Source organism: Oncorhynchus tshawytscha, linkage group LG10 (genome assembly GCF_018296145.1).
Source record: "Oncorhynchus tshawytscha isolate Ot180627B linkage group LG10, Otsh_v2.0, whole genome shotgun sequence".
Lineage (NCBI taxonomy): Eukaryota > Metazoa > Chordata > Actinopteri > Salmoniformes > Salmonidae > Oncorhynchus > Oncorhynchus tshawytscha.
In genome coordinates this window covers 35,473,414-35,499,374 of record NC_056438.1, presented here as the reverse complement: position 1 = coordinate 35,499,374, position 25,961 = coordinate 35,473,414, and the positions used below count along the sequence as shown (strand labels likewise).

Here is a 25,961-nt window from a genome sequence, read left to right as displayed (position 1 = left end):
AGAAACCAAACTACTGGGAGTGCAGCTAGACAACTGCTTATTGTCTCAAATAACTAATCTATGTAAAAAAAAATATTAAAACATCATGCATAATCAGAAGGATAGCTAAATATTTACCAGGGAAAATTCTTCAGCAAATAACACAGGCATTGGTTGAGAGTCAAGTGAACTATTGTTCAGTGGTCTGGGGAAATGCATCATCTAGAGAAGTTAGGAGGCTGCAGAATGCACAGAATAAAGCAGCAAGGATTGTTTTAAGGCGGAGATATGGTTCTTCTGTTGCAGTCATGAGAGACAAGGGGAACTACTGTTCGGTGGTCATGGGAAATGCATCATCTAGTGAAGTTAGGAGGCTGCAGAATGCACAGAATAAAGCAGCAAGAATTGTTTTAAGGCGGAGATATGGTTCTTCTGTTGCAGTCATGCGCAGTGTTCTTGGTTGGTCAGCATTCGACAAAATAATTGAAAAAAACATGCTTATCTTATTTTATAATATACATCATTTAAAACGGCCAAGTTCTATTCACAATGGTATTCAGTTGGTAAGAGACAGACATTCGGTAAATACTAGGAATAGATTGTCCACCATCTATGCGTTATCCAGACAGAAAAAAAGAAATGGGCAAAAGAACATTTCGATTTAGAGCAATAAAGAAATGGAATAAATTAACTGAGCAAACTAGAAACCTTTCAATATATAAGTTTAAACATTATTTAAAAACAATTTAAATATAGTATATAGAAATGTTGTGGGACTATAGTAGATGAAGAATCAATATTTTTTTAGATTGAGTATTTATTGGGTCATTATGCTAGCGTATTATGTATGTTTGTAATTGTGTGTTATATGTGAAAGTGTGTTTGTATTATAAATTGTATTTTAATGTTAAGGACTCTTGGAAGATTAGTCCAAATGGGGACTAAAAGAGATCCTAATAAAATAAAATCAACCTGTGCCCCTGCTCATTGACTCTGTACCGATACCCCCTCTATATAGCCTTGTTATTGTTATTTTATTGTTGCTTTTTTATTATTTGTATTTATTTATTTTTTGCTTGTTTATTTTAGTAAATACTTTCTTAACACTTATTTTTCTTAACTGCATGGTTGGCTCGTAAGTAAGCATTTCACTGTAAGGTCTACCTACCTGTGAAAAATAACATTTGATTTGGATGGAAGTGTCTGGGAACGAAAATGGGTGTAATGGGACTTACACGACTTCACTTTAGAGCGTGTGCCACCCTTCAGAGCCCTTTATAAAGCACATGTTTATAATAATATTCAACATGCTATATCACACAGTTATTCCACATTTATGAACATTCTATAAAGCATGACATACGGTTATAGATGATTTGTAACACATTTATTTAGTGTTTATGAAGGCATTATGAAGGCTTTATGAAGGCTTTATGAAGTCTTTATAGGCTGAAGATCATTTGAAGCGGGACTGAAACAATATGTGGTGTACACCCAATGTACTTTCCCTTTAGGAGCTAGTATTGATTTTGTAACATATGTTGTGATTCTCACGAAATATTGTTGTCTTCTCACACTATTCAAACCCCACAATGGAATAAACAGTGTATGAAGCTTTCTTAGCCTATAGATCACATATGGCAATAATCTGAACATCGTGTTGCTACAAAACTTCACATATATGTTGACCCTTGACAATCGCTAATCAATATCCAAAAACAGCACACCTGCACATCATGATATTCTCTCTTTTGTGGCACTAACGTGAAGGTTTATGGTAGGGAAAATGGTGTTGCAGTAGCCTAGTGTGTAGTGTGGGAATATTTACAAGCAAACATGGAGAGCTTTGTGTTCACATTGCTCTAAAAAAAGGAACCAGACCGCGAAATTCAAGCGAAACAAACTCAGTTCGGTTAGCTTCGGGGGCTCTTATGAGGGGTCTGAGTTCCTTTGGAGAATTCACACTGCACAAAAAATGAAGTGAACCACGCTGAATTAAAAAGATTTGGCTGAAAGGGACCAAGGGTGAAAACACCCCAAAGAAGTGACACTTCTGGTAAACCTTCAAGCCAAAAGTATAGTGAATTATTATAAATAATAATATTATTCAACATATATTATAAGTTTATAATCACCTAGACAATTTTTCTATGGCCTCAAAATATTTGATAATAACTCAAGATTCTTGTGAGATAAAATGTAAGAGATTATGAGGGGGTCTTAGCAGATGTTTATGTGAAGTCTTGAAAAATGCCTTTGGACTGCATTGTACATCATTAGGCCTGTTGGATTTAAGTTAGAATAGCATTGTATGGTTTGAGTCAGCACAATAGCATATAAGGATATGTAGGACTGTCTTGCTTCCATTTATTGTATAACATTTTCTCCTACTAATGAGCATCAACTGTATGAACCGTCATCAAACAAAATAAATAAACAGCTGTGCAGCTCTGGAGGAGGGATCACCCTATACATTGACAGTAACATCAGGCACAAACGACTACGTGACCTTGAGGACAATCGTTGTGAGTGCCTTTGGCTGTCGACGAAACTCTCACGCCTCACCGTGGCCTGAACTGTATTATAACATATATAATTTACATCCCACCCCCAACTTCTAAAGAGGTGAGGTCTCAAGGGCGGTGCTTGGACCATGTGCAACACAAATACACCCTCCCAGGTGATTCTGGGTGACACAAACAGATTCAGGCATGGTTTTCTTTGTTCTAGGTATGGCCCTAACCAAGTGGTAACAAACTCTACATGTGGAGCTAATCAGCTAAACTCTATATTTACCATCAAGAAAGGCCTATACTCCAAAGCCAAGCATCTACCACTGAGGTGAGTCGGATCACCAGACCATATTGTGGTCAGCAGGTGAATGGCCTAAATCACCAGCTCAGTACATCTACAAACAACACCGTACATCTGACAACCTAAGTGCTCTCTCCATGTCACGAAATATAGATAGTTTCACATCAGTCTAAAACACTGCCAAGAGCAGACAGATGAACTTAACTCTCTCCTAAAAAATTACTCTCAATAGTAATCTCTCCATCAAAAAAAGTTAACTGACCACCAGAGACAAGCAATGGATGACCACACACACAGACTCAGCCTCAGCTCATCCAGACAGAAAGCCTTTCACAGTCAAGACAAAGCAGAATACAAGACGCTTCAGCAGAATGTTGCAGCTCTAGTGAAAAATGCCAAGAAAGAGTACTTCCAGGCAGAAGTTCAACAGCTGAAGTCGTCTAACTTTGCTGGCTAATACAAATCATAGAAAAGCTTGATTGGTGCAAGAGAGACTAGAGAAAACCTTTCAGCCCTCAATCAACAGGATTCTCAGAGGGAATGTGACATTCTCAGTGCCCACTTTCCTCTGTATGGGAAGGTACAACATGCATGATCCCTGAAATTGAGGCTGTTGAAAATAAGCTTACAAACGTCTGTCCCCCCAGCTTCAACATTGACCAGATCAAAACCCATCTGAAGCAGCTGAATGGGCAGAAGTCTGCAGGCCCGACGAGATTCTTCCCTGGTTCCTAAAACGTACTGTATGGAGCTTGCACCAGTACTGTGCGATATCTTCAACATCTATGGAACACAGCTACTTCCCCCTCTCAATGGATAAAGTCCATCATCTGTGCTGTGCCTAAAAAGAGCAACCCCATCTTCCTCCAAGACTACAGGCAAATCTCTCTCCTCAGCTCCATGGGAAAAATCTATGAGCGGTTGAACACAACATGCTGTAGAAGGAGACTGCTCCGAACATCAACTCCTCACAACATGGATTTGTGAAGAACAGGTCAACAGTGTTTGCTCTGGCACAATGCATCAAATGAAGTGCCAAAGCAGGATGTTTATGCAACTTTCATTAACTTTTCCAGAGCATTTGACACCCTAAACCATAGCCATCTCCTACTCACTCTAGTGGAGCATGGGGTGACCCGCTCACTATGGATCTCTATCAAGAGCGAACTGGACAACCGCAAGCAGACGGTGAGGTCGAGAACATGCCTTTCTAACTCACAGCCAGTCCCAGCTGGAGTGCCCCAGGGTGGAGTGCTCTCGCACCTACTGTTTGTGCTATGCATGATCACCATAGACACCAGCCTCCCAAAGAGCATCCATCCTGTCAAGTAGGCTGATGACCTCACATTCACAGATTTTGCTCCCTGGCAAGCTACCTGGCCAAATACATGCAGCAGTATATGCAGTGGCCCAATGGGGAAAACCAACTGCCTGTATGTGAACGAAAAGAAAACCAAGGATATGGTCATCAGCTTCAGAAGGGCTGTCATGTATCTTTTACATGTGTTTTATATTGTACTGACATTGCATTGTATGTATGTTTCTGCATATATACCAAGATGTTCAAATAAACCTAAACCTAAAGAGCTCTCAATCAAAACTTTCCCAGCTGCCTTTCCTTGCATTTCCCTCTCACAAAATATGTTTTAAGCAGCATGATGTATGCATATTTCTTATTTTGCAAGATAAGTTTCTATTTCAAACTAATCTGACTTCATACATTTATATTTCTACTCACTGTATGTGAAATAGCAATTGACATTCTCCTTGGCTTAGTGTTTTTACAAATGCCTGAAGCTTTGCTGTAAATGTTCTTCAACACATTGTTAACTGTATTTTCCCATGCTGCTATAGCTATGTTTCCATTTAAAAAAAAACACAGTTTAAACCAACATGGCAGCTAGAACACCTCATAGGATACATAAAACATCACAACAGCTTTGAATGTTGGAGATACCAATACGCTGCATTCAATTTAGAACAATGTTACGCTGCTGCTCTTAGAAACCAGTATCATGCTGCTGTGTGACAAGGTTTTAACGGAGCAATGTAAGTGAGCGGTGTTTGTTCCCTTGCATCAATGGAGGGAGACTTCATAAACCCTTCAGCGGCACTGTGACCCTTAAAGCATTCAGTGTGACAAGGGACATCCCTGGCAGGTGTCTACATACATTTATAGGAATGCATTGTTTCTCATACTCTAAATGGTTGAGAGATCATTGCAGTGTTCGTTAGGCACCAAATTGAAGAAAGGGGGCAGAGACTACTGGTCCAATAAGAAACACTCATTTCTGTTTTCTGCTTTAAAGTATTTTGCTACGGTGATCCCTACTGAACATGAACCACGGTAAGCCTGAATTGATCAAATCCATTGTTTGTTAAAAAAACTGCTGTAAAATCCATGTGGAGTTAAATTGAGAATCTGTTCTATAAACATTTGAAACAAATATTGCAGATCACAGTGAACCCTGTGACAGACTACAGGGCCAGTTCAAGGTGGCACTGTTTTCATTTGAACACGACATGATGGAGTACTTGCTAATGTCACTGTTGTAATAACACTGGAGCATAGATATTGGTTCACTTTTCGTCACATTTGAATGTCACGTGACTTGAGAAAGTCTGGACATTTGTGCGTTGAGGTCCTTCCAAAGGGTCTGGAGCCCATCCCAACGTCTTAAGCTTTGCATAATCTCCATCATATTGAATCTAGTTAACAAATTCTCACAAAGTTCATTCTTTGAAAAATACTGCCAGTCCCCAAAAAAACATTTTGAATGGAAAACCAACATCCTATTGGTTATTCTCACCGTCATTGATGCATTTATATACACCAATCAAATATCCTCCGATATCCTCGTCATCTCACATTTGCTTTCTTGTATCCTTCTTTATATTCTTCCGTTTCCTTCCCTCATTTGTTAGATTGTCCGTGCCAACATTTTAGCAGGCTCAACCGAGGGCTAAGAGGCGAAGAGGTTACCGTCATCGCTGTGGCCGTAGAGGTCTGCCAGCTTCTTGAATCGCGGCCCCCAGTCGCTGAGGTAGTCGTAGTTCTGCTCCGAGTCCGTGCTCAGGGAATCCAGCGAGCTGAGGGACTCTGCGGCCGAGCCACTACCCTCGAAGGCATATGTCTGCAGCGAGTCGTAGGGTGGTGCCGACGCGTCTACGTCGGCCTCCTTCAGCCGGTCCCAAATAAAGTCGCGGAAGATGCCATTGTCTGGCGGTGGCCGGGAAGACAAGAAGAGGCTGGGCACTTCCGGGGTGACGTCACGGCGGGTCTTGCCACCGCTCTCACGGACCAGTTTCAGGTTGCGGAGAGCAACCATGTCAAAGGCCTCTGTGTCCTCCTCGCCGCCGCCCTCGTCGTCGTAGCGCACAATGTTCTCGCGCACGTCACGCTCCTCGTCCAGGATCAGGGGCTCTTTCTTCCTCCGTCGCATGGTGACGATCAACAGGACAAGCACTGTGTTGAGAGACAGAGAGGGACAGTCACCATCACCATCAACAAAGGGCAGAGGATCAAGATAGCTGAGGGTTAATCATTAGTAGACAAAGTAAAAATGGTCTGTCAATAAATATCATTGTGGAGACATTCTTTGTCAAACCTTGAGCCAAGATGGACAAAACGACAGAGGCATCACATGTCCAGGACCACTGTGGACTTTTTACAGTACAGAACATTTGTGCTATATTAGAAAATATATATTTCATAATTTTGGGTCATAGTCCAAAACATACTGGTAATGATAGGGAAACCCTGTCTGCCACCTATGTGGCATTAGGCCCCCTAAACACATCAACACAACCGTTGGAGGCAAGCTTAGCTCTGAGGAACAATTTGATGGGTAGAGCGATAAAGAGCCAGTGGGGGTGGAGAAAGGAATGGAGTCGATTGATAAAGACCCAGTGGGGATGGAGAAAGGAATGGAGTCGATTGATAAAGAGCCAGTGGGGGTGGAGAAAGGAATGGAGTCGATTGACAAAGAGCCAGTGGGGGTGGAGAAAGGAATGGAGTCGATTGATAAAGAGCCAGTGGGGGTGGAGAAAGGAATGGAGTCGATTGATAAAGAGCGATACTATCTGTATTTCATTTATTGCAATAGGCCCATGTTATTCATTGTGTTTTCAGCCAAGGCATATAAGACACCCTCGTTGTATTTTCTCCACCTTTAGCCTGAAGAGTATACTCTTGTCTGAGACTACAGTTTTGGTATTGTCTGGAAAATTACATTTAAGATGGGGGCAGATGATCCGCTACATTAGTTTTATTAATAGCTTCAACTGATTAGGTTTTAATCACTTGTACTGCAGTGCTCAAATCAAATCAAATCAAATCAAATCAAATCAAATTTTATTTGTCACATACACATGGTTAGCAGATGTTAATGCGAGTGTAGCGAAATGCTTGTGCTTCTAGTTCCGACAATGCAGTAATAACGAGCAAGTAATCTAACTAACAATTCCAACAAAAAAAAACTACTGTCTTATACACAGTGTAAGGGGATAAAGAATATGTACATAAGGATATATGAATGAGTGATGGTACAGAGCAGCATAGGCAAGATACAGTAGATGATATCGAGTACAGTATATACATATGAGATAAGTATGTAAACCAAGTGGCATAGTTAAAGTGGCTAGTGATACATGTATTACATAAGGATGCAGTCGATGATATAGAGTACAGTATCAACGTATGCATATGAGATGAACAATGTAGGGTAAGTAACATTATATAAGGTAGCATTGTTTAAAGTGGCTAGTGATATATTTACATAATTTCCCATCAATTCCCATGATTAAAGTGGCTGGAGTAGAGTCAGTGTCATTGACAGTGTGTTGGCAGTAGCCACTCAATGTTAGTGGTGGCTGTTTAACAGTCTGATGGCCTTGAGATAGAAGCTGTTTTTCAGTCTCTCGGTCCCAGCTTTGATGCACCTGTACTGACCTCGCCTTCTGGATGACAGCGGGGTGAACAGGCAGTGGCTCGGGTGGTTGATGTCCTTGATGATCTTTATGGCCTTCCTGTAGCATCGGGTGGTGTAGGTGTCCTGGAGGGCAGGTAGTTTGCCCCCGGTGATGCGTTGTGCAGACCTCACTACCCTCTGGAGAGCCTTACGGTTGAGGGCGGTGCAGTTGCCATACCAGGCGGTGATACAGCCCGCCAGGATGCTCTCGATTGTGCATCTGTAGAAGTTTGTGAGTGCTTTTGGTGACAAGCCGAATTTCTTCAGCCTCCTGAGGTTGAAGAGGCGCTGCTGCGCCTTCCTCACGATGCTGTCTGTGTGAGTGGACCAATTCAGTTTGTCTGTGATGTGTATGCCGAGGAACTTAAAACTTGCTACCCTCTCCACTACTGTTCCATCGATGTGGATGGGGGTGTTCCCTCTGCTGTTTCCTGAAGTCCACAATCATCTCCTTAGTTTTGTTGACGTTGAGTGTGAGGTTATTTTCCTGACACCACACTCCGAGGGCCCTCACCTCCTCCCTGTAGGCCGTCTCGTCGTTGTTGGTAATCAAGCCTACCACTGTTGTGTCGTCCGCAAACTTGATGATTGAGTTGGAGGCGTGCATGGCCACGCAGTCGTGGGTGAACAGGGAGTACAGGAGGGGGCTCAGAACGCACCCTTGTGGGGCCCCAGTGTTGAGGATCAGCGGGGAGGAGATGTTGTTGCCTACCCACACCACCTGGGGGCGGCCCGTCAGGAAGTCCAGTACCCAGTTGCACAGGGCGGGGTCGAGACCCAGGGTCTCGAGCTTGATGACGAGCTTGGAGGGTACTATGGTGTTGAATGCCGAGCTGTAGTCGATGAACAGCATTCTCACATAGGTATTCCTCTTGTCCAGATGGGTTAGGGCAGTGTGCAGTGTGGTTGAGATTGCATCGTCTGTGGACCTATTTGGGCGGTAAGCAAATTGGAGTGGGTCAAGGGTGTCAGGTAGGGTGGAGGTGATATGGTCCTTGACTAGTCTCTCAAAGCACTTCATGATGACGGATGTGAGTGCTACGGGGCGGTAGTCGTTTAGCTCAGTTACCTTAGCTTTCTTGGGAACAGGAACAATGGTGGCCCTCTTGAAGCATGTGGGAACAGCAGACTGGTATAGGGATTGGTTGAATATGTCCGTAAACACACCGGCCAGCTGGTCTGCGCATGCTCTGAGGGCGCGGCTGGGGATGCCGTCTGGGCCTGCAGCCTTGCGAGGGTTAACACGTTTAAATGTCTTACTCACTTCGGCTGCAGTGAAGGAGAGACCGCATGATTCCGTTGCAGGCCGTGTCAGTGGCACTGTATTGTCCTCAAAGCGGGCAAAAAGTTATTTAGTCTGCCTGGGAGCAAGACATCCTGGTCCGAGACTGGGCTGGGTTTCTTCCTGTAGTCCGTGATTGACTGTAGACCCTGCCACATACCTCTTGTGTCTGAGCCGTTGAATTGAGATTCTACTTTGTCTCTGTACTGGCGCTTAGCTTGTTTGATAGCCTTGCGGAGGGAATAGCTGCACTGTTTGTATTCAGTCATGTTACCAGACACCTTGCCCTGATTAAAAGCAGTGGTTCGTGCCTTCAGTTTCACACGAATGCTGCCATCAATCCACGGTTTCTGGTTAGGGAATGTTTTAATCGTTGCTATGGGAACGACATCTTCAACGCACGTTCTAATGAACTCGCACACCGTATCAGCGTATTCGTCAATGTTGTTGTCTGACGCAATACGAAACATCTCCCAGTCCACGTGATGGAAGCAGTCTTGGAGTGTGGAGTCAGCTTGGTCGGACCAGCGTTGGACAGACCTCAGCGTGGGAGCTTCTTGTTTTAGTTTCTGTCTGTAGGCAGGGATCAACAAAATGGAGTCGTGGTCAGCTTTTCCGAAAGGGGGGGGCGGGGCAGGGCCTTATATGCGTCGCGGAAGTTAGAGTAACAATGATCCAGGGTCTTTCCACCCCTGGTTGCGCAATCAATATGCTGATAAAATTTAGGGAGTCTTGTTTTCAGATTAGCCTTGTTAAAATCCCCAGCTACAATGAATGCAGCCTCCGGATAAATCGTTTCCAGTTTGCAGAGAGTTAAATAAAGTTCGTTCAGAGCCATCGATGTGTCTGCTTGGGGGGATATATACGGCTGTGATTATAATCGAAGAGAATTCTCTTGGTAGATAATGCGGTCTACATTTGATTGTGAGGAATTCTAAATCAGGTGAACAGAAGGATTTGAGTTCCTGTATGTTTCCTTCATCACACCATGTCACGTTGGCCATAAGGCATACGCCCCCGCCCGTCTTCTTACCAGAGAGATGTTTGTTTCTGTCGGCGCGATGCGTGGAGAAACCCGCTGGCTGCACCGCTTCGGATTGCGTCTCTCCAGTGAGCCATGTTTCCGTGAAGCAGAGAACGTTACAGTCTCTGATGTCCCTCTGGAATGCTACCCTTGCTCGGATTTCATCAACCTTGTTGTCAAGAGACTGGACATTGGCAAGAAGAATGCTGGGGAGTGGTGCACGATGTGCCCGTCTCCGGAGTCTGACCAGAAGACCGCTTCGTTTCCCTCTTTTTCTGAGTCGTTTTTTTTTTTGGTCGCTGCATGTGATCCACTCGGTTACACTGGTTGTAAGGCAGAACTCAGGATCCGCATCGCGAAAAACATATTCTTGGTCGTACTGATGGAGAGTTGACGCTGATCTTATATTCAGTAGTTCTTGTCGGCTGTATGTAAAGAAACCTAAGATGACCTGGGGTACTAGTGTAAGAAATAACACATAAAAAAACAAAAAACTGCATAGTTTCCTAGGAACGCGAAGCGAGGCGGCCATCTCTGTCGGCGCCGGAAGTATACACCTGAGAACAGCTAGCTGTTCATCGAGTGTGGTGCTATCTGGAAAAGGTGTTACTCATTACAGTCCTGAGTTAAGGTTATTTCCGGTGGAATTCAAGTTGATTTAAGGTTATTTCAGGTTGAATTCAGATCTTGACAAATCAAAAAGATCTCTATCGACCTTAAATGGACTCCTTTGAGGTATTCGCAAATTATTTCATGAGATTTTCAAGATTTATACTTTTTAAATATGTAATTGGCCTGCTCATGTTGTTAGAATGTAAACAACACAGAGATAAACACACAGACATGAGCACAGAGATTTGGAGTGGCCAAATATGCTGTAAATATCAGGGTTTAACAGTGGTGCGATCCCAAATGACACCCTAACCCCTTTAGAGTGCACTACTTTTGGTCAGAGCCCTATGGGCCTTGGTCAAAAGAAGTGCACTTAACAGGTAATAGTCGGCTGCTCCCACAAGTTGCTTACCCTGGGCATCCTTTTTATGGGCACAGCATATGCCTATCTGAGCAATAAAACAGGATTATATGCCAGTCATAAAGCAGCCGCCCCTAAAAGCAAACGAACCCAAGTGCAGCCCCCAAACCATGTCAAGGTTCGACCTCTCTCTTTCTATATACTTGATGGACCATTTCTGTGCCATCTTTTGACATGCTAGAAAAGTTTTATCCTAAAATTGAATAGAGTCTAAAACAATATAAACCAACATCCTCACAATATTCTAAAAGCAAAGCTTGAGGGACCATAAACTCTATCAATTTCAAGGGCAAGTTGAAAGTACTGACCAACACACTACCTGAAAGACTAATATACTATGCTGTGCTGAACACCCCATTCCTGAGCACCTGACTACGTGGGCTGTGTGCATATAGACCCTATGACATAAATCTCCCCTCCACACGAACTCACACACTTGTTACATACAAACACACCAACATACACACTCCCCGAGACACAGTCACAGTCCACACATCAGGTTAGTGACTGCCTGCCAGAATCCCCTCCTCTCTCGCGTTGGATCTATACTCCCAGGGTTGAAAATAACCTCTGTCGCTGCAGAGTGAGTGAGCAAAGCAGGGGAGGCAAATGTCAAATAATTCATCCATCAGCGCTGCCACCGCCAGGCTGAAATATGGAAGCCGACCAGACCATACCTCATCCCCAGGCATGATGCCATTCCCTGGGCTAGACAAGCACGGTGGAGGCAGTAGCGGATTTAGGCACAGGCGACATGGGCAGCATCTTGCCGGGGGCAGCATGGAGCGCCCAAACAATTATTTTAAATAATAATAATATTCCGAATGGTGACATTTGCCCAATCGGTTTTCTCTCGCTCATTTGAACGTCATGTCAATGATATCATGTCACCTTGTGGGACTGTGGGGGTCAATTAACCTTGTCGGAATGGGCGCCCTGATTCTAGTTTGTGAGCTAGGCAGGCAACTGCCTGGGAAGGTCTCCCTAACAGAAGTACGAGAATGGGAGGTGGCGGGGATAGGTTGACCTCAGGTCTCCCCAGTGGAAGCCCGAGGTAGGGGGAGCGTGGGAATCTATCAAATAGCACACCTATAACTTTGTACAGTACTAATGCAATTGGTTGTGCAATTTAGTTTGTGTGTTTCTTGTTTGAAGTGCAATAGTGTAATAATCAGGTTCTCTTCTTTATAAGTGTGTTATAGGATTTGTGAAATTGAGTTTTATTTGTGTGTTTGTTGTTAGCAATACGGTAATAGTGTAATAATTAAATTCTCTTTTTTTATTTGTATTTATATACTACAATTTGTTTCAGAGGCAGTAGGGATGACCAGGGATGTTGTCTTGACAAGTGTCTATATTGGGGAAAAAATCATTACTTTCGAAATGTAAAAAGGACTTTTGGGTGTCAGGGAAAATGTATGGAGTAGGAATGTAGTGGAGTAAAAGTAGTCAAAAAAATAAATAGTAAAGTAAAATACATATAACCCAAAAAACGACTTATGTAGTACTTTAAACCACTGGCTAGGGGTTCTGGTTAAGTTTAGGGTTGTCTTTGTTACTTCTTTTTTTATATTTATGAGTCTTATTTTTGTATTTATAGAGTTTTGTTATGTATTTTTTGTTGTTGTTAGTATTATTTATTTGTGTTCCAAAAGTCAGTTAGTGCAGAATGTTTGTTTTTTTGGGGTGGGGGAGCTGAAGGGGGGTTCGCCCAGGGAGCCATACAAGCCTGAACCGCCACTGGGGGGGCGGGATTAGGAGGAGGCAAAAATATATGTGCTCCATGTCAGCAATGAGCATGTCTGGTTTCTGGTTTCTATATCCCCTTAATGTTAATTGAGCTTCCATGCATGAGCATAGGTTAACTGGATGTCTGATTGTCTGAGCTCACCATAAATTGAGATTCTCAGTTACAGTAGTCAGCGAGATAGTTGATGAGTTAGTCAATGATATTTCCTCACAGTATTTGAAAAATCTTTACAACACTCTCCCCCTAGATTACCACCAGGACTGGCTCTGAAAGAGCTAAATGTCATGCTCTCATATATCCAGTGGAAATAGCCTACCTGAACAGATATTTCTTTGCGCAAAGACAGCTGTGTCTGTCCGGAGCTCCCTGGTGGTAAACTCTGAGGGCCAGGAATAGGTTAGTTGATACAATGTTCCAAGTGTCATGACTCTCCTGACTGAGGATCCAAGGCCTCAGATCAGATTTGAAAATGGCCGACGATGACCAGACTGTCACGCCCTGGCCTTAGTATTCTGTGTTTTCTTTATTATTTTGGTTAGGCCAGGGTGTGACATGGGTGATTATGTGTTTTGTCTTGTCTAGGGGTTTTGTAGATTGATGGGTTGTGTTCAGTGTAGTATTCTAGGTAAGTCTATGGTTGCTTAGAGTGGTTCTCAATCAGAGGCAGGTGTTTATCGTTGTCTCTGATTGGGAACCATATTTAGGCAGCCATGTTCTTTGGGTATTTCGTGGGTGATTGTTTCCTGTCTCTGTGTTTTGCACCAGTTAGGACTGTTTCGGTTTTTCCACAGTTTCTTGTTTTGTATATTGTTCAAGTTATCATCTTTATTAAAGTTGTTCAACCATAACCATGCTGCATTTTGGTCCTCCTCTCCTTCCCAGGAAGAAAACCGTAACACAGACTCCTCTCACCCACAGAAGAGGAAAGGGGGGGAGGGGGCTGAGACAGGTTTGACAGCTTAATTAAGACTTTGTCTTAAATTAGGGAGGAAGGGAATCTCCCTCCTTCTGTTCAGTATCATTCAAAGGAATGCCTTTGTCCCCCAGAAGACTTTTGCTGCCAAAACCATAACACCCGAAAAGTGAATACTGGAACAATATTTCTAAGATAGGAATGGTCAGTGGGTATCTAAAGAATAATCATGTCATATTGCTTGTCATTTTGTGACGTTATTAAAAACTGTATGAACTAAATACTGTAACTTAGGAAGGAAAAACCCTTTGGCTGTCAAGTTTCCATCCAATAAATTGTGAATACAATGTTAAGAACGATTAAACTATTTTTGTTACGATAGGAATGTGATTTTGGTTTTCTAATGAGTTTATGGCTTTTCATGTCCATGTCCATGTTGCACATTAAGTAGCCACGCCCCGAATGAGGTCAGAAGAGCGTGTCAGTATGATGCAACCTCCCTTTCCGACCAGAGTGCTTAAAAGGACTCGCTAAGAATTAAGATACCAGAAGACGTGAGACTGTTGTCCACACTTTGAAATGGTTGGAAACTCTCAACACTAAATGAGAACCTCACCTACCAGACCAAAACATTGCTAGGTTGACCTGTAAAGACATTGCTACTGACCTGTAAAAACATTGCTACTGACCTGTAAAGTGGTCGGGAGCTGAAACCTGAATAATTCATTCATGCCAGAAAACATGTAGCTGTGGCTACATGGCTGAAAATGGTTAGGACTTTGAATCTCCACATGAGGTGAAGAAGATTAGACCTTAACATTGCCATTCTGCAGGCTGGGCATATACAAGTGGTCCTAGAACTTTGGCTAAAGACATGGAGGTGGGAAGGACAAAATCCCATCTCAGACAATCACAGAGTATCTGTTATATGTGAACACTCCACTACAAGACCAAGACAACTAAGAAGAAGGAAATTGTGACCTCTGGTGGACAATCAGAGCCTTACACTGAAGCGGGACACTACAACCCACAGATGGATGGATTGATTGGTTTCAACAGAGAGACGACGAACAAAGACATCTACACGTAAATACATTCATGATCTCTTACCCAAACGGGAGGTGGTTCGTGTGCAGAGTAAATTATTACTTTGAGGGTAGTTTCCAAATGTATCAACGATAAGTTTGACTCTCTCTTTGTCTGTCCATCCCCCTATCTACCCCTCCCTCTTGTGGTAACCAAGCAGGCATGCTGCTGTTAGTCAGCTAGGGACTTTTTCTCGTGTGTTAAGTGTTATTTACTAGTTAGCTAGTAAATAAATAATTAAACTGATTTTGTGTAGTGCTGAATCATAAGTAAAGCTGGGGTTCTTGCGGATCCAAGGAGTAGGCGGCTTTCAGAATGAGACTGATATGAGGCGATTAATAAGTGACTGTTATTGATATATAAGTTATATATCTTTTCGAGTTTAATTCGACGGTAACTCTGTAAACATCTTCTTCCGTGGTGCCCCAAATCCCGAACGAGTTAATTGTTGCATGATTCATTTATTGGGTAACAATTAAATATAGTTAGTTGATTCGATAAATAATAGACACATCACAAGTTCACAAGCAATAGCTTACCAGACCTTCATATATACAGTCATTGGGCTGGACCTAGTAAGACAGATAGAAAGGGAGGCAGAAAGGCTAGTTATCTATAGAGAGATGAAATAACCTGCATTTATCAGGATTTGTTCAGGATTTATATATTTTTATTTAGTCGACAAAATAAGTTACAGTACTACCCCTACATTGGCCTAGGCAATCTCTCATTTCTTTAGCCGCCAATGGGGCAGCAGGGTAGCCTAGTGGTTAGAGCGTTGGACTAGTAACAGGAAGGTTGCAAGCTCAAACCCCCGAGCTGACAAGGTACAAATCTGTCGTTCTGCCCCTGAACAGGCAGTTAACCCACTGTTCCTAGGCCGTCGTTGAAAATAAGAATTTGTTCTTAACTGACTTGCCTGGTTAAATAAAAAATAAAAAATGGTTCACGGAGAATCAATGTGTCCATATGGCAAAGGCTGGTGCTCTCGTATTAGTGGGATTTAAGGAGCAGGCCTTTATTCGTTTCAGTTTTATTACAGTGCCTTGCGAAAGTATTCGGCCCCCTTGAACTTTGCGACCTTTTGCCACATTTCAGGCTTCAAACATAAACATATAAAACTGTATTTTTTTGTGAAGAATCAACAACAAGTGGGACACAATCATGAAGTGGAACGACATTTATTGGATATTTCAAACTTTTTTAACAAATCAAAAACTGAAAAATTGGGCGTGCAAAATTATTCAGCCCCCTTAAGTTAATACTTTGTAGCGCCACCTTTTGCTGCGATTACAGCTGTAAGTCGCTTGGGGTATGTCTCTATCAGTTTTGCACATCGAGAGACTGAATACTTTTGCAAGGCACTGTATATATATATTTTTTTACCCCTTTTTCTCCCCAATTTCGTGATATCCTATTGTAGTTATAGTGTTGTCATATCGCTGAAACTCGGTAGAGGCGAAAGGTCGAGAGCCATGCATCCTCTGAAACAAAGTCCTGCCAACTCACACTGCTTCTTGACACACTGCTTGCTTAACCCGGAAGCCAGCTGCACCAATGTGTCGGAAAAAACACAGTTCAACTGGCGACCGTGTCAGCATGCATGAACCCGGCCCGCCACAGGAGTCGCTAGAGCGCAATGGGACTAGGACATCCCAGCCAGCCAAACCCTCCCCTAAGATAACCTGGAAGACTCTGGGCGACCCGGACGAGAATGTACAAAGCTGTCATCAAGGCAAAGGGTGGCTACTTTGAAGAATCTCAGACATGAGACATATTTTGATTTGTTTAACACTTTTTTGTGTGTAATTTCATAGTTTTGATGTCTTCACTATTATTATACAATGTTCGAAAATAGTCTAAATAAAGAAAAGCCCTGGAATGAGTAGGTGTGTCCAAACTCTCTTGACTGGGACATTTTTTTCTTCAATTTATCAGGGGGTCAACAGCACCCCCATCACCCCTACTTCCTGCAGCTATGCTTAGAATTGATCATAATAACAATATTAATTGCCTGGTAATAGATATGTAACTCACCCAAAAACTAAAAAATGTTTTGTTGGATTTCTGCTGTTCATGTTCAACATGTTGGGTATGCAACATTGCATGACAGATAGACACTCAGGGGAGTTTTAATGCACATGCTAACCTTGGCTGTAGTCCAGTCCAGGTAAAAATCTGAATTAAATTAGGGGCCCTGGATTTATTAAATTTTTTATGGAATTAGATGGTTTGCCAGCGGCTGATTGAATGTTGTCCATATTTGGAATTGTAATAACTGATTAATTGCCTCTGGCGCAATGGGTTTGCGGTCTTGGCGGGTTAGTCGTAATTTGGCGGCTACCTTTGATGTTCCTCAAAGTCATGTACACTGTAGCGAGCTGAGCCAGTTCAAAAGTAAAAAGGCAGAGGCTGAAAGAGTTCCGGGACCAAGGTATGCTAAAAAAAGATACCAAAACTAACTGGATATTTCAGTAAGCCAGCTTCCAGTTCCTCTCAACAAAGTTCAACAGCCACTGCCACCAATGATGATGAGCTATCATCAGCAACAACAGCAACTGGGCTAGCTGCTAGCCTGGATCATGTGCACCAGCTCCCAATCACACCGCCAGCAGTTGACCAGACAGCAGAGGAGCAAGATGAGCCTACTGGTGAGGAAACAACTTTCTAAACAAGCCTCATTCTCGCTATATCAGCTGCTATACAGGAGGAACAGGACCATCACACTATGCCACCGCCAGCAGCAGCCACCACAACTAGCCTGGTAGCAGAGAAGAGCATGCACAAGAAACCTCCAACTGCCCCTGCCACATGTGCCACAGGTCCCCTCATTGGGTCAACTGCTGCTGTCAGCGAGGAGGACTCCTACACCACTGACCCAGCTTGTTGGGGTAAACTTGATAACAGTGTGCGTACTTACTGGGCTAAAAGGGGACCCGAATTGTGCCAGAAAAGAAACGCTGACATATCAGCATCAGTACAAACACCAGAAACAACACTTTTAAAAAGCCCATTTCAGAATGGTGAAAATGTGCCCAGAGAATGGCTTTTGTACTCTCTCTCGAAAGGTAGTTTATTTTGTTTTGCTTGCCGACTTCTTGGGGACAAGAACTGTGGACTGCCATATTCAAAGCGATTTGGCAGTATTGGTTACAGTGATTGGAAACACAAGAATGACTGCTTATTTGAGCATGAAGGATCTGAATGGCATAGAATAACAACAAAAATTGCTAGCCTACTTCAGGGGTCATAGTGAAACATTAGGGCGTTCTGACAATATAAATTATTTGGGTATGGTAATAAGCCAGTGTGATCCTTTGTTAAAAGCACATATAGAGAAATACATAAATGCCGGCAAAGGAAATCCCTCTTACCTCTGTAGGGATCTGCAAGGCATTTATTGAACTGATGGGACAGAAGGTGGTGATTGAAATGATCAGTCAATTAAAGACATTGAAATACTTTTCAATCAATGTGGATTCCACTCCAAATGTTGCATGTAGACCAACTTACATTCATCATGTGGTATGAGCATTTTCTCCGATTTCTGCCCACTACTAGCCATACAGGAGAAGCCCTTTGGAATTCAGTGAAACTGTTTCACGAGAGATGGACATTGACAACTGAAGATGACAATGTTATGATAATGCAATATGTCAGGAGTCTACAAAGATCTTCAGTAGCACCTGAGAGAGATTACCCTTTGTTTGAGTGGGTACCATGTGCTGCCCACACCCTCAATTTGGTGGTTTTAACTGTTGGGTTGAGACGGAGGAGTTCTTCACCTTAGTACATCATCTTTTTAATTATCGCTCAAAAGCCGTTTCATGCTGGCAGACAATTACTGTGGGGTTACAGCCAAAATTAAATAAATTAATTGAGACTGAAGACTCTCTAATACATGGTGGTCAGCACAAGCAACTAGCGGACTGTGTCTGAACTATACTTTATACAGGCGTCTCCAAACAAAATATCTGACGCGACTAACCAGCATTTCACTTCTAGTGATGAAGCCAGGGAGTTAAACAAGAAATGTAGAAACTCAAGACACTGCAGGCAGTTGACCTGGACTTGATTTGATTAGTTAATTAAGGCATTATGTGGCAGGCCTACAGGATCAATATGACAGCTTTGAGACAGTAGATTAAAACATGTCCGTTACAGTCACAACTTTATCAATCAGACACACGATGACAAATCATCCTCAGTGTTAGTTGTCAGGCCATGAGAAGTTTTCTAGAAGCGTGGCAGACGGTATCTCTTGTCTGACATGACCATACGTTCATCATATACTATCTAATATACCATATAGCATTGTAAAGAAACCTTCAGGAGTATTGTTCGGTAATTGTTTTGTTCTACTATCCAATTTGCACACAGTAAATACAGATAAATGAATTTGTACAAGCGCTGAACAGAAAATAATAAAGTTTGGCACAAAAATATATGACATGAATGAGGACTTCCTTTGTGTTTGTGAGCATGGGTGCTTGAATACCGGTACTAATCTAATGCGTGTCAAATTAACTGACGGTTGAATGCATGTTATTATATAGTGATTATGAACGTGTCACAAAGACCCTGTGCACTCATTTAACTGTTGTGTCACAAATTGCATGCGACAGGCCTCACTTAAGGCCTTGATTTAACAACATGGCAGTTTTGCCGAAAGATGAATGGGCGAGATGTGCGGTAGATCAATTGAACATTATGCCCAATTTTTCATATTTGAACTGAGAAAATAATCCATCATGCAAAATCAATGAGACTACAAGCAGAATATTTAGTGCTGGGCACGTTCTCATCGACATATTTTATAATGAGCCCAGCCACTGATAGATTCAGTAGCTGGGCTCCCTCTCCTCTCCTCTGTCTACAGTGGGTAAAATGACTGTATTAAATAAATAATTTAAATTCTGAGCTATATTGTACGCTCAAAATAATTTGAAAGTTGTATTATTTTATACTAATACAATTTCCCAGAGAAATAGATTTTGTTAAACAAGTAATAAAAAAATCTTAAAAGTGATGGGATCACAATTATTGACACCCCTGTTTCAACACCTTTCAATACCTCACCTTGCGAGGGTAACGACACAGCCTTTTTTAAAGTGTTTTGTGAGTTGGGAGGGATCTTAGACCCTTGGGAGGGATCTTAGACCATTTGGAACAGATTGGGAGGGATCTTAGACCATTCCTCCATACAGAATCCTTCCAGATTCCTGATATCCTTCGTCTGCGCTTATGGACTGCCCTTTTCAATTCAAACCACAGGTTTCCAATGGGTTTCAAGTCTGGAGACTGAGATGGCCATTGCAAAATGTTGATTTTGAGGCCAATTAACCATTTCTTTGTAGATTTTTCATGTGTGCTTGGGGTTATTGTCTGGCTGCCTGACCATGCTGTACTGAAATGAATTGATGCACATTCAGATGTTAATGTACTGCGTCATCATAATCCATCTTGAAGAGTACAAGCCTTCTGAGCAGTACTGATACATTTTTGCAATCCATACAATCTTGAAACAATTAAATCATTATCCACTATCCAATACATTATCATTTACATGGTATTTGCTGAGTCAAGTGACCTCCGATGTACTTCAGCTGAATTGGTGCCAGTCAACACTCGCCGATCATCACAATTACAGACTATGTCAGCCAGAATGAAGGGGACAGATTGAGACACAGACACTGTCAATAATAGATTACTTTATGGTCATCCATATGTTGGCTGCCTAAAAATGTTAGATGTGAATTATCACTGAGGTGTAATGCAGCCTGGTTTCATAGACTAGATGTAACATAGTAAACATAAATCAGGGACACTCAAATCAGTATAATATGTTACATTTGGAACGGTTACATAACGGTTACATAAGACATCTCGTCAAGGACCATGTTTAGCAACTTTTCAACTACTTACTACTGTTTAGCTACTTGCAACTACTTTGCATGTTAACTAACCCTTCCACAAACCCTTACCTTAACCCTTTTAGCTAACACTTCCCCTAAACTTAACCCTTTAACCTAACTCCCTTTTAACCCTAACCTTAAACCCTAGCCTAGCTATTGCTAGCCACCTAGCTAAAGTTAGCCAGAACAAATTCGAATTTGTAACATATCATACGCCTCTCATGTTATGAGTCAGATGACCTTACGTGACCTCTCTATTTATGGTTTATCTATTTATGGTTCCAGCATTATGAGGCAGAGCAAACAACGGTACAGTATAGTGACTGCACAGAGCCCCAAGAGACCTCTGGAACAGCTGCTGTCATCGTTTGAGGAGCTCTGCCAAAATTTGTGAGATTGCCTCAAGATTACAGAAAAGTATAGAACCTCCAAGCTTGCCTTATTACAATTATTGAGCCACATGAGTGTGCTTAATTTTTGTTTCGCCTTATCCAGGTTAAAAGCAGTGCAGACACATGTCAGTCAAAAATTACTGTGACCAGAAAACAGGGCTGTGTGAAGTAGTAAGAACATGTTTGGAATCGGGAGTTACTACCTGAACATGCCCAATAAGAAACCTTGTTTTTGTTTTCCGTTGCAAAGTGTTGTGATGTTCTGCCCTAGTGAACACAACTAAGTTTGGTGCAATTAAAAGGGGCACAAATCAGGACAAATACCATTGTTTTGAATGCGAACAACAACAAAACTATGAAACGACACACTGCTTCAGTGCCTTTGGTACAGCTTAGCTTGGGTCCTTGCTCTTCTCTCCCAGTTTGACTCAAGCGTCAAAAGTGCATTAGTTGTTAATAATTCCCTATTTAAAATGTTTTCTTTTTCTGTGTCCACATTCTCTCTTCTGGCTTTCCACGTATCCATCTGCCCCTCACCCTCGACCATTACGGAAGGACCCCCAAGGGAAACGGCTTAGGAAACGGCCCAAAATATCGTCTCATTTGAGGCTGTGCAGTAGTGGACTAATCCTAGTCTTCGTCCAAAATGGCACCCTATACCCTACATAGTGCACTACTCTTGTACAGAGGTCTATGGGCGCTACATTGGGAATAGGGTGCCATTTGGGATGCAGTACAAGTGCCACAGATATGCAGAGAGAAGCTTTGGGTGTCTGAATAAGACGTGGGAGAGGTCTTAAGAAATACAAGGATGCAAGGCATCTGCTGCCATACAATGTATCCTCCACAACAACAGGAGAGAACAGGAGAAATTGAGAAATGTCAGCCTGCTGCTGTGTAACACATAATGGGTAACATTTTCTTCCAACATTCATTATGATCTAAAAGGCAAAGCCGATCCTAGATCCGCCGACCGTATGAAGCTGTAATATCTAGCTCTATCAACAGGAAATGTGTGAGTTATTTTGTCTAACAAAGATTGTATTAGGCAAAGAGATAATTGGACTTAGCAATAACACGACTGCAGCTTTGAAAGAGACCTTTCACTCAATCATCTGTCGAGGACAATTATAAAAGGTTGATTGTCACAGGAGACTAAGGTAACTGGAAAACCACCTGTTTCTCGCCTCTATCTATCTCAAAAATCACAAAGAAATCTGTTGGTTGATTGCTAACTTGTGAGATACACCTTAGGTGTAAGTGGCCCGTGATAGACGAAGAGACAGCGAAAGAGAGGTTTAGGAAGGTAATGAGAAGAGGCAGATCGCAAGATAAATAAATTCAAAAGTAAAGAAGGGAGGGCTGAAAATAACAAAATAGTATGGGGAAAACCCGAACATAGACATTGTCTGATGTTTTGACACGTTTTGACAAGTTTCTCACCATGTTACCTGCTTACGTCATCAAGAAACTACACTTACTCACTATATCTACTAATAGCTGCAAGATACACGAGGAGCTTGGTTGGACCACGGCACCTCCCAACAGTGTGTGACTAACAAACACGTGGGAGAATCTTAGTGGCGGAAATACCCCCTTAACTATGCAGGGCTCATCCCCAAAAATACAAAAAGGTACTTTACTGAACTGTTAATAAGTTTACAGGTTAGCTCGACTCATATCCCTGAGCATTTCATCAGTCTGGGTCAAACAGATCAAGAGATATAAAATGTGCCTGTTATAGCATCACAATATGATGGATATGAATGTTCTTGCATATGTTGAGTCTTGACAGTGTTTGCAACATGTACCAAGTTTTGTTTCTATACAAATATCTGTGACTGATTTATTTGCATTTAAGTGCAGACCATGCACATGTGAATGTTTATTGGTCAATAGTGGCCATGTTGTTTGACATACTAGACTGGAAAATGGTGTGTTGAAAGACATTGGTCCATAGAGGCCAAATATTACGTTTCGTGCAGATTGGTATTTCGGTGCCAGAGGAGTAGCGTTTTAAGTGTTTTTGACAAAATTCTAAGTGGGGAAAAATCCATCATAGCCTACTTTATGGATCCTTGAGGCTCATTTTTTTCCTTGTGGTTAGAGGTACCTATATATACAATTTCAGGACTCTCAAACTTTCAAAGTTTGCATTTTCAATCACTTGTTATAGCGCCACCATGTGGCCAATTGGCATGGCATTGCATGAGAGGGTGTGAGCCTTTACCATCATGCCAATTGCATGTTATTGCAATTGTTATTGCATGTCATTTTCCTTGGAGGAAGAACTCTGTATAGTAATAAAGAATGCCAAGAAAAACAATAGGGTTTCACCAGCTTCTCTGATGATCACCTAAACATAGCTGCAAGCACACTTTTTCCCTGGATAGAGAGGAACCTACGTACCAAATTCCAAGACGCTAGGTAAAATGTTATTTATATCACCATCATTTGGCCGTTTAACACCACCACAATTTATATCACCACCATGAGTTGCACCATGTGTAACCAGATGAATTTGGCCACCAATTTACACCATCCCAACAAGTTTGGTATCTATAGGTCTTATCACTTAAGAGCTATATTTCTCTAATAACAATAATAAATATAGCTGCAAGCATCCATGCCGGGGTTCAAGCTTTGGCCCCATAGTGCCACCATCAGGACAAATTGGACATCTTAATATGTGCTACTTCTGTAGTCTTTACCACACTTACCAAATATCAGAACTCAAAATCGAACAGATTATGCAATATGCTTTTAATGTATGTTGACTATTTTTTTTTTCTAGAACCGCTGGACCAATCAACACCAAAGTCGGTATATAGCATCGATAGATGCATGTCTTCTAAAAAATGTTTTTCCCAAAACTCTAGCTGGAAAAATATTGCCACTATACTCCAATAAGCTTGCATGAATGTTTTTTCCATGTCCAACAACACCATGTCACCAAAGAAGTTAACTACACTCACATCCTTGAGTGTGGATGCCAAATTTCATCACGCTGAGTCAAGCAGATGAAAGAGATATAAATATGTGACCAATACAGCGCCATTGTGTGGTCGATTTAAATGTGCTTGCAAATTATTATTGACAGTGTTACAAACACGTGTATAAAGTTTTGTTACAATACGCATGTCTGTGTCGGATTTATATGCATTTATGTGCCAGGTCACGCCTACTTGAAAGTTTATTGGTCAGTAGTGGCCATGTGGTTTGAGAGACTAAAAATGTTGCGTTATGAGAACTTGGTCTATAGATGCCACATATCAAGTTTCGTACAGATCAGTAATTCGGTGTCGGAGAAGTTGCATTTTAAGTGTCTTTCACAAAAATCCAAATAGTGGAAAATCCATAATGGAGGAGAGGAACCTACAGAGCATTCGTAAAGTATTCAGACCCCTTGACTCTTTCAAAATGTTGTTACCTCACAGCCTAATTCTAAAATTGATTAAAATGTCTCATCAATCTACATACAATACTCCATAATGATGAAGCAAAAAAAATCTCTAATTTTAGCTAATTAAAAAAAATAAATAAAGAACCAACATCCCTTATTTAGATAAGTATTCAGACACTTTGCTATGAGACTCGAAATTGAACTCAGGTGCATCCTGTTTCATTGATCATTCTTGAGATGTTTCTAAAACTTGATTGGAGTCCATCCATGGTCAATTCAATTGATTTGACATGATTTAGAAAGGCATACACCTGTCTATATAAAGATCCCACAGTTGACAGTGTATCTCAGACCCATGAGGTCGAAGGAAATGTCTGTAGACCTCAGAGACAGGATTGTGTCAAGGCACAGATCTGGGAAATGGTAGCAGCATTAAAGGTCCCCAAGAACACAGTGGACTCCATCGTTCTAAAATGGAAGAAGTTTGGAACCACAAAGACTCTTCCTAGAGCTGGCCACAATCGGGGGAGAAAGGCCTTGGTATGGGAGGTGACCAAGAACCCGATGGTCACTCTGACAGAGCTCCAGAGTTCCTCTGTGGACATGGGAGAACCTTCCAGAAGGACAACCATCTCTGCAGCACTCCAACAATCAGTCTTTCATTGTAGATTGGCCAGATGGAAGCCAATCCTCAGTAAAAGGCACATGACAGCCTTCTTGGTGTTTGCATAAAGGCACCTAAAGGACTCTCAGATGATAAGAAACAATATTCTCAGGTCTGGCGAAACCATATTTTTTAGCGGCAGGGACTATGAGACAAGTCAGGGTAGAGGGAAAGATGAACAGATCAAACATCGCTGGAGAGACCTGAAAATAGCTGTGCAGCTTCCCATCCAACCTAACAGAGCTTGAGATTATCTGCAGAAAAGAATGGGAGTAAACTCCCCAAATACAGTTGTGCCAAGCTTGTAGTGTCATACCCAAGAAGACTCGATGCTATAATCGCTGCCAAAGGTGCTTCAACAAAGTACTAAGTAAAGGGTCTGAATATTTATGTTTTGTCATTATGGGGTATTGTGTGTAGATTGATAAGGGAAAAAAAATATTTAACCATTTTTACATTTTACAACAAGGCTGTAATGTAACAACAAGTCAAGGGGTCTGAATAATTTCAGAATGTAAATATACACAGGTTTTGATTTGGTGAAATGGTAAATAGAAGACAAACATAATATATTGACAAAGAATTTAGGAATCTGCACACTAAGAACTGCAAAAAACAGAATACATGCACATGCATTCATTGAGATGAAGATTGAACAGCAGTAACTCAGCAAACAGGGCAGATCCTGAGGACATTCTGCGATGTTCCAATTAGGTCCCATAAGTGTTTCGTTGCG

The 25,961-nt window shown here is 41.9% G+C and overlaps 1 protein-coding gene across 1 annotated transcript in view; it reads right to left on the bottom strand.

The window, feature by feature from the left end:
• Nucleotides 1-1,390: 1,390 nt before the first annotated feature.
• Nucleotides 1,391-25,961, bottom strand: part of cdh7a (cadherin 7a) — a 126,872-nt gene continuing 102,301 nt past the window's right edge. The window contains exon 11 of the mRNA XM_024435064.1: nt 1,391-6,259. Within this exon, the coding sequence (XP_024290832.1) occupies nt 5,757-6,259 (503 nt within the window). The 3' untranslated portion in view covers nt 1,391-5,756. The remainder of the gene's footprint in view (nt 6,260-25,961) is intronic.